General features: G+C 42.1%; 1 protein-coding gene across 1 annotated transcript in view; it reads left to right on the plus strand.

The window, feature by feature from the left end:
• PRKCH (protein kinase C eta) overlaps positions 1–15,582 on the plus strand; it is a 242,256-nt gene that overhangs the window by 63,086 nt on the left and 163,588 nt on the right. Inside the window, exon 2 of the mRNA XM_017895546.1 lies at positions 10,535–10,598. Within this exon, the coding sequence (XP_017751035.1) occupies positions 10,535–10,598 (64 nt within the window). The remainder of the gene's footprint in view (positions 1–10,534; positions 10,599–15,582) is intronic.

The raw sequence follows: 15,582 nt of genomic DNA on the forward strand, positions 1-15,582 counted from the left end.
CAGATATTGGAATCAAAGATTGAGACACACACATAACACCATAGCACACAGTAGACCGTTTCTACCTTTAGCCATCTCCTTGTTAGAAAAAAAAATAGTTTTGTCCTCAGAGGTATCCAACTTGACTATTTGTGATTTTTGCTATGGGCAGAAAACTTTGAAAATTAATTTTAATGTAAAAGAGTTTTACTTTTGCCAGAAGATAACACCTTCCTATGCCAGAACCTGGGGGTAATGGGATCTGAGTTGAAGTAATTCTAAGTTTAAATTTGTAGCAACCGTGTGAGTATGTTTAGCTGGGAGGGGGAAGAATTATTGTGAGCCTTAAGGATATATTTTAGAGAGTTTCTTTAGTAGTCTTCAGATGTCTACTTGCTCTGTAAAGTTCAGAAACTGTTTAGGACTTGGAACTTTAGAATATTAGATAGAAAAGGATTGATAGGCTTAGTCTACTCTGTTTTTGAGAAGCTGAAGCCCGGTGACCTCCCCTAGTGGCAGGTGGGCAATGTCGGGGTTGTGATCACGGCCTGGGCCTCTTTTCCAACCTGCTCTCTGACCTCACATAGGATCCAGATTGAACAGGTAAAGGGTGGACCAAAGCTTTAATCAGTAAGGTAATGACAGTGTTTTCTTTCATTTGAAACCAGTCAGATTTGACAAGCCCTACTTTTCTGTTCAGTTTTTGCCATCATTGTTTACTGGAAGTTTTTAATCTGTGATTTCTCTTAGTATGCTTTGACACATAACACCTAGTCTGATTGTTACAGAGATAAAAGTAGAAAATTAGCAGGGATGTAGTATTTGCCTCATGCAACTTCTTTTCCTTTAAACCCCTTCCCACGTCGGGGGGACACATTGTGTGTCTACAGCATGTGACGCTGACTAGGACTCTCCGGGCAGCTGACTAATGGCACCTAAACTGCCTGCTGCATTTTCCCTGCCCCGGCACAGACTTGCTTAGCAGCTCCTGCCTCGGGCCCTCATTGAGAACCATCCAGCGGCACATCAGGCTGGTGCCACTCCCAGTGGCCTTGGCAGTGAGGCGGTGAGGCGGGAGCACCCTCAGGTGCTGATAGCACACGTCTTGCCCAGGTTCCCAGGGGAATGAGTGATGTGATGACCTCATGTGCCAGAAGCCAGGGCAGGCATGCTTCAGGCTGAGAGAAAGCAACAGACGGACCTCAGGCAGATGCAGTCAGAGCAGCCTCAGGGGAGACTGGTGCGGCACCAGTGTGGCATCTTCTCAGTGTCTGAATGTTGGTGTTCACTGTTTGTGTGACCTCACCCAATTCAGTAACCTTCTTGAGCCTCCATTTTTCCATCTGTGCAATGGTGGTTATAATACTTAACACTGCAAGTGGTGAAGGTGAGAGATAATATATGTCAAGCACTTAGCAGTTGACCAAGCTAAAGACATAGCTGTTGTTTTTATTATTAGAAACACAGCCTAAGCCAGGCACAGTGGCTCACACCAGTAATTTTAGCACTTTGGGAGGCCAAGGCAGGTGGATCACTTGAGCTCAGGAGTTCGAGACCAGCCTGGGCAACATAATGAGACCCATCTCTATAAAAAATACAAAAATTAGCTGGGCGTGGTAGTATGCACCCATAATTCCAGCTACACTGGAGACTGAGTTGGGAGGTTGACTTGAGCCCAGGAGACGGAGGTTTCAGGGAGTTGTGATTGTGCCACTGCACTCCAGCCTGGGTGACAGAGCCAGGCTCTGTCTCAAAACACAAACAAACAAACAAAAACAAGAAAAACCAATACAGCCTTATTTTCCTGTTAGGTTATTGGTACAATCCTGTTAGAATTTTTTTCTTTAGGAATTTGAATGCTCATTTTTAAGCTTGATAATTTCAGGTGGAAGAGAATCATGAAATGCTTTATCATGTTTTTAGGTTCATTATTTATCCCTAGAGTAAGACTTAGGAAAGCCATAGAAAAGAGCCATCCAGCCAAGAATTGAATTTTGTCAACTTCTTTATTACAGAGGTTTGCTCAAAGCCCATAGAGTCTAGATGAACCTTCTACCTTTGCCCCGAAAATTGTTTTTTTTCTTTTAATATGCTAGATCCCTCTGCTTATTCCAGGCTGAAATGAATGTTATGTAGCTAGAAGTTTCCTGTCTGTGATCAATTCTAATGGCTTTTGTGAAGGGAAATGGTTGTAAATTATTACCAGTTAATTAAATGAATGTTTCTCTTGAGTCCTTTGTGCAGGCTTTTATCCAAGCCTGTTTAGAATCATGGAACATTAGAGCTAGAATATTTTTAGACAACTCTTGTTTCATGGACAAGGAAACTTAGCCAGTGATATAAGTACTTGCCCAACTCCCGCAAAGTGATGCCAAGGAAAAGCAAACTTTGGCTGAGGGTGTAGGAGTGGCTATGCTGGGGATCTGCGGTGGGTACATCAAGCTAACAGAGTATAATTTCTAAGCAGTGAGCCCTTGTCATCCATATGTCACCAGTATTCCTTGGAGCCATCTTGGAGTGCTTTTGTTTTATACAAAGTGCTATCATGTAAGACTATTCTGTAGTAAATATTACCATTCCTATTTTTATAGGTGAGGAAATTGAGGTGGTCAGATGACCTTATTTAGTTCTTAGGTCAACTCAACAGATATGTATTGAGTGTTTACTTGGTTCAAGGAACTCTGCTAGGCTCCTTGGGAACATAGTATCAGATCCTGCTGCAATGGAGGTTACAGACTCATTGCAAGTGATGAGATACATGTATGAAAATGTAAGTAATTGTTCAAGGTATTGATAAGTGTTAAGATAATAATAGTTGAGATGTGAATTTTGAGACTGGAGGGATCAATGTGAATATCAAATCCTGGCACCAGTTTCTTCCTTCTGCTCCTGAAGCTGTGTCATCTTTTGTGCTCAGTTACCCATCCAACCTGCAGCCCTGGGAGCTCCTCTGGGGAGTCTTGAGTACCTGGCAATTGTCCCAACCCTGGGAGTCATTCAGTAAAGGTTCAAATGAATGAATGGATAGATGCAGTGAAGAGAGACAGGCTTTCCAGGCAGAGAACATGGCATGAGCAAATGCGTGGCTGAGTGATAGAGCCAGGAGGCGGGCCTGACTAGGAGAGCAGGTTTTAAAGAGGGATTTTTTTCTTCTTTTTATATTTTAACTTTCTAAAGTGACAATGGAAGGAAGGGAATTTTGAAAACAAAGTTTGGATAGATTAGTGGGAAGGCAGCGAAAGGGGAGCCCAAGTGGTCCTGAAAGTCACGTGGAGCAGGGTGTTTTATTCTGAAGACTCTGGGAAGCCAGCGGAGGCTTTGGAGGGGGAAGTTGATGAGAACAGCACTTTAGAAAAGGCTGTTTGTTTCTGGTGGGGTGTCCCATGACTGCAGGAGAAAGAATGAGGGGAGGAGGCCTGCAGTGACAGGGATCCTAGAGTGATGGAGGGAACAAAAGGGAAAACAGATGGTCACGGTGCCTCGAATTGGAGTGGCTCCGGGATTTTAAGCCTGGGAATGCAGAACAACAGTGGTTCTAGTGATTCAGTGATAACCACTGGAAGCTTTAGGAGAAAACATGGGATTGGAGCCCTTTAAAGCGGGAATTGGCCCCTTAGAGAGAATCTAGGTCAGGCTTCCCAGATGTTGGTCCGTGGTCTGGCTATATCACAGTCACCCACAGAACTTTTAAAAACAGCAGATGCCTAGACCCCATTCCCTTGCCCCAGAAAATTTAAAATCAGTAGATCACCTGTGGGGCCTGGGAATCTTATATTTAATCCCTCTCTGTGGTTCTTTGGCAAAAGAGGTTGAATGGCCTTCCTGATGTCACAAACTGGTCAGGACAGAGCACCAGGATCCAGGTCTTCTCTGTCTTTGCTATTATTACGCAGCCACAATGTGGGAGATAGGGGATAAGTTCAGACAGGGAGGTGTAGTATTTGAGGCAGCGCTGATTCATGTGAGTTCAACACTGATGGCTTTTTGAGGAAGGGGTTACTTGGCATGAGAACTCAAGGGTTAGATGGCTCTGAGGGTGCATGTTGGGAATCATTCAGCCAAGAAATGCTTTCCCGAGTGGCTGCTGCGAACCAGGCACAGGATAGAGCTTCAGGGACTCTAAAGTGTAGAACAGAGTAGTAGAAACAACATAGAGAACCCTAAAGGCTGAAACTGTGTTTATGTTTTGTTCTCTGAGCTGTTTTGAGTAAATTTAGGTATAAGTTACAACGTATGGGTTGAAATTCATTATTTTGGGTATGGATGTCCAATTGTTCTAGCACCATTTGTTGACACTGAGTTTTTATACTTTTGTTCATTTGTCTATTTGTGTATAAAAATCATGTTTTTTTTAACAGACCACTGTTATCTGGGTTTCAACAAGGGCCCAGGAGTTGTTCTTTTTACCAAGAGAAGTAGTCTTTAGGGGAGGGGGTCAGTGTATTTATTGCTCCTTGAATGACTGTTAGAGTAAGAATGCTAAGTGTGTTCATTTCAATGTGGGGCTGCCCTAGACTCTGACCTCAGCTCTGTCCTATTAGACACTCTGTCAGTGCATTAGCCAATGACATAGGTAGCCTGGGGCCCTGATTTGGGGAGCCATAAAACTGAGAAGGGGAGTGAATGAACTGACTGGATTTGCCATCCAGTGAACCCTGTGACCTGGAACAAGCCAAAATATTGCAGAAAAAAAAATGAAGCACTTAGGTTTTTGTGAAGGTTTTGAGCCTAACCACTGCACAAGCACAGGATGTGGGAAGCAAAGCCTTATAGCACCTAGAAAAGATGCACAGGTTTTAGTTCATTGTAAGCTCAGCCTGGGCCACTGGGGCTTCTCAGAGCGCCCGTGTATTCTCGCTGCATCGGTAAAGGGCACTGTCGCTGTGAAGATCAACGTTAGTGATAATCTTGCTCTCGCTCATGAAGGTCAGGTCACACACTCAGGCTGATTTCACCCTTTAATGGGGATGTGGAGAAATTGGGGCATGTCAGGAGGAAACTGACCAGAATGGTGAAGGAGGAGAAAATCATGTCCTACATGAAGTTGCTGAGAGTTTGAGGTACCCAGATCTATTTTGTTTACTCATTTGTTCCACAAACCATTTTCTGTCCCCTTATATGCAAGGTAGGGTCTCCTTGGGGATAGGGCATAATGACTACAACATGATGTGGGTTCCAGCAGTAGTCTTCATAACAGGTGTGGAGTTGCCCACCTGTCTGAAAGAGGTCTAGGAAGGTCCCCCTATACAGGTGGGTCTTGAATTGATGGACAAATTGGAGTCTGACAAGTATGAAAAGGAAGAAAGGAGTTTCCAGCCAGAAAGATCACATATCCCCAAATCACTAGGCAATAAGCTACAGATGAGTAATGTGTAATTTTCATAATTTTGACTATATTCCCCAGTGTGCTGCTTGGCCCATAATGCGTTTGGTTGCTCTCTCAGAATAAATAACATACCTCCCTGGAGAGTGTACAAGAATTAAGAGATGAGGATGCTGGGGTATGCAGCTGTAGTGGTGGGAAGAACTTAGGCTGAAAGGTAGGAAGGGGTATAGTGTCTAGGGCTATGTGCTATGCTAAAGAATTTGGACCTCATCATGGACAGGAGAGGAAACACTGACGGTTTCTAAGTTAGGAAGCCACATGGTCAGATTTTAATTTTTGAAACATATCACTGGCAGCAGCTGGAGGACAGTAGTCTGGAGATAGAAGGCAACTGGAAGCCCGTTCAGGGAGGCCAGGTGAACCACGGCAGTAGGAGTGGAGTGGGGGTGGATCCAGGAGAGACTTCGAGAGTGGACATGTTGGGATCTGAGAGCGATTGCATGTACCTGCTGAGGAGCTGGGCTTCTGGTGTGGTAAATACAGGTAAATACAGGGCTCAGGAGCGAGAGGAGGGCCAGGAAAGGGTGGTGTCCTGGAAGTAAGGAACGAGAGATTCATGAAGAGGAAGACAGAGAGATCAACTGAGATGAAGACAGACATATCTTTGTATCTGACAGTAGGACGTCATAAAAGTTGCTAGAGCTGTTTCAGTGCTGATGGGAGGCAGGGAGGCAGACTGCAGGAGATAGCATGAATGTTAGAAGGCATAGAGGGATGTGATAATTGTTGTCAAATATTTGACCTATTCTCTTTGGCTGACAATTCGGATATGTTTTTTGAGTGCAAGTGATAGAAACCCCAACTCAAACTGGCTAAGACAAAAGGAATTTGTAGGCTCAAATAACAAAAAAATCCCAAAGAATCAAGCAAGGCTTGATCTAAGGATTTAAATGATGTTATGAAGAGCGGTTCTCTTTCTGTCCCTCAGCTCTCCCCTTTTTGTTGGCTTCATTCTGTAGCTCAGTGGGGGGACAACACAGGTGCCAGATACTCCCAAGTTTGTGTCCTTTCAGACTGAAGTTTAGCAGAAGCGAGATCTTGTCCCTTCTTTGTAGATCCACGATTCCTAGTTGGACCTACTTGGATTTTTGTGCCCAAACCTGAACCAGTAGATGCTGATACCAGGTAGGGAGTTGTAATTACACTGATAGCCAGAGAGAAGGAATGTGCCTGCCCCAGGCCAGCTGTGCAGAGTTCAGTCAGTGTTCTGATCTGCTAGGCCTGGTCACATGTCCACTCTGGAGCTAGGGGCAGAATCCCAGATGAGCCATTTGGACTACATGTGAGGGAGGGGTAGTTCTCAAATAAAGCTCAAGTGTTATTCCCAGAAACTGGGATGGATGTACTAGCTAGAGACAGTGTCCACTGGAGCTGTAGAGGGCGAAACTAAGGTAAATCAGTGGAAATTATTGGTCTTGCTGCATTTGTATTCATAGAGAAAGATCTGTCTATGATGTACAGGAATGGAATAGGCCAGCTGTTAAGGTAATGAGCTGGTTGTCACTGGGAGGTATCTAAGCACCCGCCATGAATAAATGATAACAGCCCATCAGCAGTGTATAGAAGGAACGAATAACCTCTAAAGCCACATTTTGCAAACTGTTTCTCTGTGACACAGTAAGGAATACATCTTTACATTAAAACCCAGTGTACCCTTTTATATGTATACACAAAACTACACACGAAAGTTGCATGAAGCAGTACTTTTCCTTACTACCTGTAGCATGTTCATATTTTCTGTTCTGTTTTTATTCTACTTTAAAAATCCCTGTTGTGGGCTGGGTGTGGTGGCTCACACCTGTAATCCCAGCACTTTGGGAGGCTGAGATGGACAGATCACTTGAGGTCAGAAGTTTGAGACCAGCCTGGCCAACACAACGAAACCACATCTGTACTAAAATTACAAAAATTAGCCAGGTGTGGTGGCATGTGCCTGTAGTTCCAGCTACATGGGAGGCTGAGACAGGAGAATCACTTGAACCCGGGAGGCAGAGGTCGCAGTGAGCTGAGATGGTGCCACTGCACACCAGCCTGGGCGACAGAGCGAGACTTTGTCTCCAAAAAAAAAAGAATTCCCTATTGTGTGCAACCCACTAAGTTGCTTTCATGTGTCTCTAAAAAGTTTCAACCTGCAGTTTGTAAAGCCTTGTTCTGAGGTCCAGTGTTTTACCACATCTGCCCTAGGTGGACAACACTTAAAGACCGTGTTTAAATCTGGCTTTTCCACCACAATGGGTGGCTTGGGTCAAAAATGCGGAAGGAAACCTGTTCTACATGTGAGAACTCCTGCTTCTAACTGGTGGAATCTTCTGCTGTCTGTCAGAGTAGCTCCTGACCCATCTTGAGATGGAAAGGCCTTTGTGGGCCCTCAGGGAAGAGTTGAAGGGAGTTTACGGGCTGGCTGTGGGCTGCAGGATAGCAGAGGCAGCCAAGCAGCAACTGTGCCTGTGCCAGCAGTAGTTTATGTTGTGAGGTCAAATGTATGTGTATGTATGTATTCTCTGGCAGGCCTTTATATTGAAGATGAGGGAGTGGCTTTTAAAAATAACGTATTTTTGACTTGAAACAAGTCAAGGCAGAGAGTGGAGACAATTAGAGGCTGATATCCTGTTTAGTCATCTCTCTTGAGAGCTCTATTTTCAGAGCTGTTCTATAAAGGTTCACAAGTGGTATTAAGATAGTTAAGAGGATATTGTTAGTAGTCATGATGCAAGTAGCTGATTTGAACAGGGAGGTGATTTATAGTGTGGTAACCACATTGGTAACAGGTTTTATGTAGCGAAAGGGAGGGTTGTAAGAATAGGTTGTTATGCAGGTTAAGCTTTCTGAGTCTGAACAAAGCAGGCATCTTTTATTTTGAAAAAGTATATAATCAGGGTGTGGTGGTGACCTAGCGCAAGTCTAGTGCATTTTGGGGGGCTTTGTCATGGGTAGATACAATTTAAAAAAAAAATTAAGTAGTACTGTTAAGAATCTTTGAGATCGGCTGGGCATGGTGGCTCTCGCCTGTAATCCCAGCACTCTGGGAGGCCGAGGTGGGTGGGTTGCCTGGTCTCAGGAGTTCGAGACCAGCCTGAGCAACATGCCTCTCTAAACCAGGCATGATGGCATGTGCCTGTGGTCCCAGCTACTTGAGAGGCTGAGGCAAGAAGATCAATTGAGCTGGGAGGTCAAGGGTACAATGAGTCATGATTGCAGTCCAGCCTGGGTGACAGACCAGAGGGAGACTCTGTCTTAAAAACAAAAAAACAAAAAACAAAACAAAAAAATCTTTGAGATCATATGTGGAGGCTATGTTAGAAATGCTAGGCCAACACCAACTGCAGTGGCTCACACCTGTAATCCCAGTGCTTTGGGAGACTGAGGTGGGAGGATTGCTTGAGCCTAAGAGTTTAGACTGGGTAGCATAGTGAGACCTTGTCTCTACATACATACATGCATACATACATACATACATACATACGTACCTAGATAAGCAAGCAAGCTGGGCATGGTGGCATATGTCTATAGTCCTAGCTACCTGGGAGGCTGAGGCAGAAGATTGCTTGAGGCCAGGAGTTTAAGGCTGCAGTGAGCTATGATTGTGCCACTGCACTCCAGCCTGGGAGACAGTGAGACCCTGGCTCAAAAAAAAAAGAAAAGAGAAGAAATGCTAAATAATGATGCCATGGACTTTTCAGATTGGAAGAGTGAGGCTCAGTGTGGTAAAGGACATTGCTCAGGGTCCAGAACCAGCTGTGACAGAATCAGACTAGAGTTCTTGGCCTGGTCTAGTAGGGGGCACTTTCCACTGTACCAGGTGACTTATTTGCAGCTTATTTAAATTTAATATTCAACCAAAAATGATCATTTGTATCTCTACTCAAGCTTCTCTATAAGTCAGGCTTCTCTTCAGATGGAAGGTCAAAGGCAGAAATGGAACCACAGCCAAAAAAGAGAAAAATAAAATAAAAATGGAGCCATGGGCAGAATCTGGAAAGATTTATTTAAGGACAATTGTAAATTCATGTATTTGAGTCCACAAGAGCCTCACAATGCAAGGCCTAGAGGTGTTCATGGATAGCGAAGTTAGCATCTGGTAGGAAGAGGGGAATCCATCCACCTCAGCTAGTGGTGATCAGAACAGAGCCAGAGGGTGCTGTTCATCCTGGTCACCATGCTGCATGGGGTCTTCAGGAAACTGGACTATATGCAGAGGACGAGACCACATGAAAAGACTTCAAGCTGCATTGCTTGCAGAATGCATGTCTTGATATTTCAGCTGATAGGTAACTTCAAGGTATGTTGATACTCCCGTGACTGGTCAAGAGTAGCAGCCCGACACAGTGTCTCATGCCTGTAATCCCAGCACTTTGGGAGGCTGAGGCAGAAGGATCATTTGAAGTCAGGAGTTCGAGACCAGCCTGGCTAACATGGTGAAACCCCATCTCTGCTAAAAAATACAAAAACTGATGAGGTGTGGTGGCATACACCTGTAATCCCAGCTACTCAGGAGGCTGAGGCAGGAGAATTTCTTGAACCCAGGAGGCGGAGGCTGCAGTGAGCTGAGATCATGCCGCTGCACTCCAGCCTGGGCAACAAAGTGAAACTACCTCTCTCAAAAAAAAAAAAAAAAAAAAAAGTAGTGAGTGCAAGGCTCCTACACTTCCTTCCCCAGTGCTTCCTTAAGATTGACTAGACTTTGGTGGAAAATCGTAGCAGAGACTCTTTATACATTTTATTCCATAAAACTAAAGATTTGCAGTTGACCAAGCCACATGTGTTCATTACCTTGTATGTTACCATTATTTCTCTATTTCATATTCTTCATGTGGTTTAGTAAAATGCTGCTCTTATAAGCCATATGCATAAGATATGGAGGTCTCAAAAACAATTACCAAGTATATGGATGTGCCTCTCTATATTATGACTAGCCAAAAATGGGAGAGAGTACAATTTAAGAGGAAGGAAACTCTGAAAAAATGTGGTTTCTTTTAGATTTGCTTTTCAATCTTTACAGTTTTTTGAGCTTTCACTTGTTTCCCTGCCCCACTACTGTTTAATGAAAGACTTAGATTTATTTGATTTGTAGCTGTGATTTACACATTAGGTCTCTCTTTGATTAATTGTTTAAGGCCCACAAAAAATATTTTAATACTAAAATATACATTTTTTTTTTTCTCTTTCTAGGTGGATCTCGAGCCAGAAGGCAAAGTATTCGTGGTAATAACCCTTACAGGGAGTTTCACTGAAGGTAAGAATGAGTTTTGGGTAGTTTCCAGAATATATGTAATACATAATCCTGGTTTATACTCAGTAGGAATTTCTATCATGGAAATTATAAAAAAGAGCATGTTGTAAGAGATGCTTAAAAAAATCACTTTCTTAAGTTGGGCTGGCTAGTATTTTGTTGCCCAGTGGTCTATTGGTTCAGGTTGCCAAATTAAATATATTTGCTAAATCTGGCAATCTCACATTTCATTTAACACACTCACTGAGTTTTTGTTTTTATTCAGTGTCATTGTAGCTGAATGGTTTTGCGTCTTTTGGTTCATGACTGTGGAACTCTACTTTACATCTTTGGTTTTGTGCCAACCTTTTAGTTTGTCTATGAAAGAAATTTAGGGATCCAGTTATCTTCTTTTTAATCTCTATCTCATTTGTGACCTGTAAGGGATTCTGTTCCTCATCTCTAGCTACCATACTCCCTACTCCCCCATCCAATTTTTTTTTTTAATTGAGGTAAAATTTATATGGGGGTGAAATGATAGATTAGAAGTGAACAATTTGAATTTTGACAAATGCACACAACTGCATAATCAGCAGCCCAATCCAAGATACAGGACATTTCCATTATTGTGAACATTTCCCTGTACCCTTTTTCAATCCCCGGCTACCAAAGGCAATACGTAAAGTGCTTTATTTCACCACAGGTTAGTTTTACCTACTCTAGAAGTTCATATACATGGAATTATACAGTATGTTCTCTTTTATGTCTGGTTTCTTTCACTCAGCATACTTTCTAGAAGATTCATATCATTGTGTACATCAGTATTTTTTTCATTTTATTTCTGAGTAGTATCCCATTATATAAATGTAGCACCCATTTGTTTACCCGTTCTCCTCTTAGTGGACTTTTGGGATTTTTCCTATTGTTGTCTATTATGTGTAATACTTTTATTAACCTTCTTACACATAAATTTTCCTGGACATAACACTTTCATTTCTCTTGAGTGATTATATAGGAGTCGAATTGCTGGGTAATAAAGTAGGTGTATGTGTAACTTCAGAAGAAATTTCCAAATGGTTTCCAAAGTGGTTTTATTACACTCCCACCAGCAATGTATGAGAGTTCCAGTTACTCCATATCCTCATTAACACTTTCTATGGCTGTTGCTTTTCATCGTAGACATTCTAGTGGGTATGAAATTATATCCTGTGGGTTAAATTTGCATTTCCCTGATGTTGAGCATTTTCTCATGTGTTTATTGGCCATTTGTTTGTTTTTTTGATGATTTTCAGTTCCAGTCTTTTGTCCTATTTTATAAAATTGGATTTGTCTTTTTATTATCGATTTAGAAGAGTTCTTGTTTTCTGGATATGAGCCCTTTGTGAGAAATATGTATTGTGATTACTTATTCCCAGTCTGTGGCTTGCCTTTTCATTTTCTTAATGGTGTCTTTGAGCAAAAGTTTTAAATTTCTATGAAGTTCAATTTATTAATCATCTCATCTTTTGTAGTTCGTATGTTTTATGTCCTAAGAGATCTCTCTGTCATAGGGTCACAAAGATATTCTCCTGTGTTTTTTTTTTGTTTGTTTGTTTGTTTTTTTTTTAGAAGCAAATAGTTTTAGGTTTTCTGTTTAGGTCTGTGTGCCTTCTTAATATTTGTGTGTGATGTGACAGAGGAGTTGAAACATTTTTTTTTTCAATACACTAATGCAGTTGTTCTAGCACCATTTATTGGAAAGTCTCCCCCGACCACTTGAATCACCCTGGAACCTTTGTTGAAAATCAGTTGACCATATAATGTGGGTCTGTTTCTGGATTATCTGTTCTGTTCTGTTGATCTATTTGTCCATCGTTATGCCAGTATTACACTGTCTCTCATTACTGTTGCCTTATAGTGAGTCTTGTGTTTACATAGTATGAGCCCTCTAACTTTGTTCTTTTTTGTATGTTTAAGGTTATTTTACCTATTCTTGGTATTTTGCATTTTGATGTCAGTTTTAGAATCAACTTATATATTTCCAGACAAAATCCTGCTGTATTTTGAATTGAAGTAGTGTTGGACCTATAGATCAGTTAGAAGGGAGGGGAATTGACACTTGATAATCCTGAGTATCTTTAAACCCATCTATAGTCACATTAGTCAGTTATCGTCCTTGGACATAGTGTTTGCTCATAAGGCATAGCCAGTGTGAGGTTTTGGTAGAAATCCCAAGGTGTTTTAAGCCCTTTAATTTTATGACACTCAAACTTCTCTTTCTCCTATGGGTGGGAAACAGCTGAAATCTCAGTTCCTATCTTTCAGCGTTCTAGCTCTTGCTCCTATCTGGACCTCTTAGAGTTTCCCTTGCACATGCACAATTTAGGAAGATGTGAGGACTTGAAGAGTTTACATATGTGGAGGTTCTTCTTTCTGTGGCCCCATCTTTCCAGGCTTTCTTTCCTCAATATCTAGTCATCTGGTAGTCTTGAATTTTGTCTATTCTGTTTTCAAGCCAATAAAACTGTGGTTCCATATTGAGTTCTATTTACCCAACCCTGCACAACCTGGGGAATAATCTGGAGAAGAGCCCTACAAATGTGGGTCTCACCTAATGCAGTTTCCCTCTTTCACGTGTCAAATTCTCTCTTGTTTGTGCATGTTTTTGGTTGTTCTCTCACATCATCAACTAGTTGTTTTAAAATATATTTTCCAGGTATTTTAATAGTTTGTTGGGAGGGTTGGTCCATATCAAGCTACTTCACTATTACTCAAACCTCATGAAGATTTTTAAGCATGTGGCTTAATGGTTTGTATGTTTGGTATAGGCATTTTGCAAAATTGGGTTATACTTTCTTTGAGAAATAGTTTTCTCCGGTCCTTTCAGTCAACCATTCGCATTCATGTGGGTGAATTGTTTTAATGTTAAAGTTTTTCAGTATATTGTCTCCATTATTAAATCTTGTCTTTTTGCACAAACCTGGATTTAGCAGAAACCTGAAATACTTGTCATAAAAAAAAACTGTCCAGGTTACAGTTTGGTGGGTGTTCTGCCTGCTCTAAGGTCTTTTTGCTTTGCTTGGTATCTTTTATGTACAGAGAAAAATGAGTTTCTTCCTAGCCTAGTCAAATAAAATGAATGTAGTATTATGGAACATTGTTGATAAAACATTCTCATCATGCACATAGAACATGGATCAACTATGGTAGAAAGAAACACAACAGAGAGAAAGAGTCCAGGAGGAGGAGTGGGTAAGATTCTGAATGAGCTGAATCACCTCTCTGCATTAAGTTACAAGGGGCCAGTGAAGTAAGGCGATGCATGTTAGACCAGGTCGGATTGTGCCATAATCATTACATGACTTTTTTAGAGCCGTGCCAACTCTCTAGGACTAAATGCTTACCAAATACATCTGGTTGTTCTCATTGTATTTATTTATTAGTTTCAGTGATAAGAAGAATGAAATGGTAAGTCATACTGGGGCTGAGTTCTTACTAGGTCATTGCAATTGTTTCTTTCAGAGCTGACCCTGGGTGAAATTGTGAGATGAATTGAGTTTATCTTTGGTAATTCCATCTTTGCTTTAAGCTAGTCCTTTCTGTCTGCCAACAGTTGTCTCTTACTGCAGCAAGAAGCCCAGTGGTCCCTGTCCAGAAAGAGTTGCTGATAAGGAAGACAGTGAATTCATAGGCTAATTCACATTAAAGTGATAGAGATTGATGTCATAGTACTCTACTCCTCTTAGGTGTGTTTGCATATTTTAAAAGATGCTGGAAGAGCTGCTTTATCCATAAGAAATAGACTTTTAATGCTGAAATTTTAATGTTGAAATCTATGGGTCGGATATATTTTAGGAACCACAGATCTGTTCTCTGTGTCTCTGTGGGTGCATTGTTTTTTCAGTTTGGCTCCTAGACTGGGGCTCAGCTTCAGCTTACACGTTGCTGCTGCCTTTAAAACACAGCTCCCTTGTCACATGCAGAGGACGTGATGGCTGCCTCTCTGTTTGTGATAAGAAAGAAGGAAATGGAGCCCGCCTCCACCCGCCCTCACCACCCCTGCCATGTGCCTGACACAGCTGTGACAGTAACCTGGGCCTGGCACTGCGAGCATGTCCCTAGCTTGGCCTCACTCCTGGAAGCCACGTTAGATTATGCCCAGCCATAAAATGACAGGTTGGCTGGTGAAACATTTGGAGCTCTGGTTCCCATCTTGGATGCTGAAAGCCTTCACGGAAAAGCAGCATAAGGTCAGGCCTGCACAGTGTGTTTTGGGCTGTGAAAAGGGCATTGTCCTGGGATCCTGGAGGCATTGTCAAAGCTCAGGAAATGTTGGCTGATCCTCAGTCTGTCTCACGGGGTTGTCTTGAAGGTCAGATGATATAATATATAGGGAAGTGCTTTGCGAACTATAAAGTACTATATGAAGGTATGTTAGTGGGATTTTCATTTCCATGTTCCTATTGTCACAGCAAGAAGATCCCAGTCATTTCCCTTACCCCTGCCCCAGGACCATCTTTTATATACTTAGCAAGTTTGTTTTATCTTAACATTGATTTTATGGCCAGGCATGGTGTCTCACACCTGTAATCCCAGCACTTTGGGAGGCTGAGGCAGGCAGATCGCTTGAGCTCAGGAGTTTGAGACCAGCCTGGGCAACATGGTGAAACACCATCTCTACAAAAAATACAAAACTTAACCAGGTGTGGTGGCACACACTTGTAGTGTCAGCTACTTGGAAGGCTGAGGTGGGAGGATTGCCTGAGCCTGGGAAGTGGAGGTTGCAATGAGCTGAAATCATGCCACTGCACTCCAGCTTGGGTGACAGAATGAAACCTTGTCTCAGAAAAAAAAATATGAAGTAGTGCATGCTTACTGCAGATGCAGATATAGCCATTTGAATATAAATGTGAGCATAGACATAGATGAAATATCGAAATAATGTGTGCAATACAATCAAATGTTCACAGTTATAGTGTCTTCATGAGAATATTGCCAGCATTCCATTTTTCATTCTGATAAAGTGATA

Source organism: Rhinopithecus bieti, unplaced genomic scaffold (genome assembly GCF_001698545.2).
Source record: "Rhinopithecus bieti isolate Rb0 unplaced genomic scaffold, ASM169854v2 scaffold_25987, whole genome shotgun sequence".
Taxonomy (NCBI): Eukaryota; Metazoa; Chordata; class Mammalia; order Primates; family Cercopithecidae; genus Rhinopithecus; species Rhinopithecus bieti.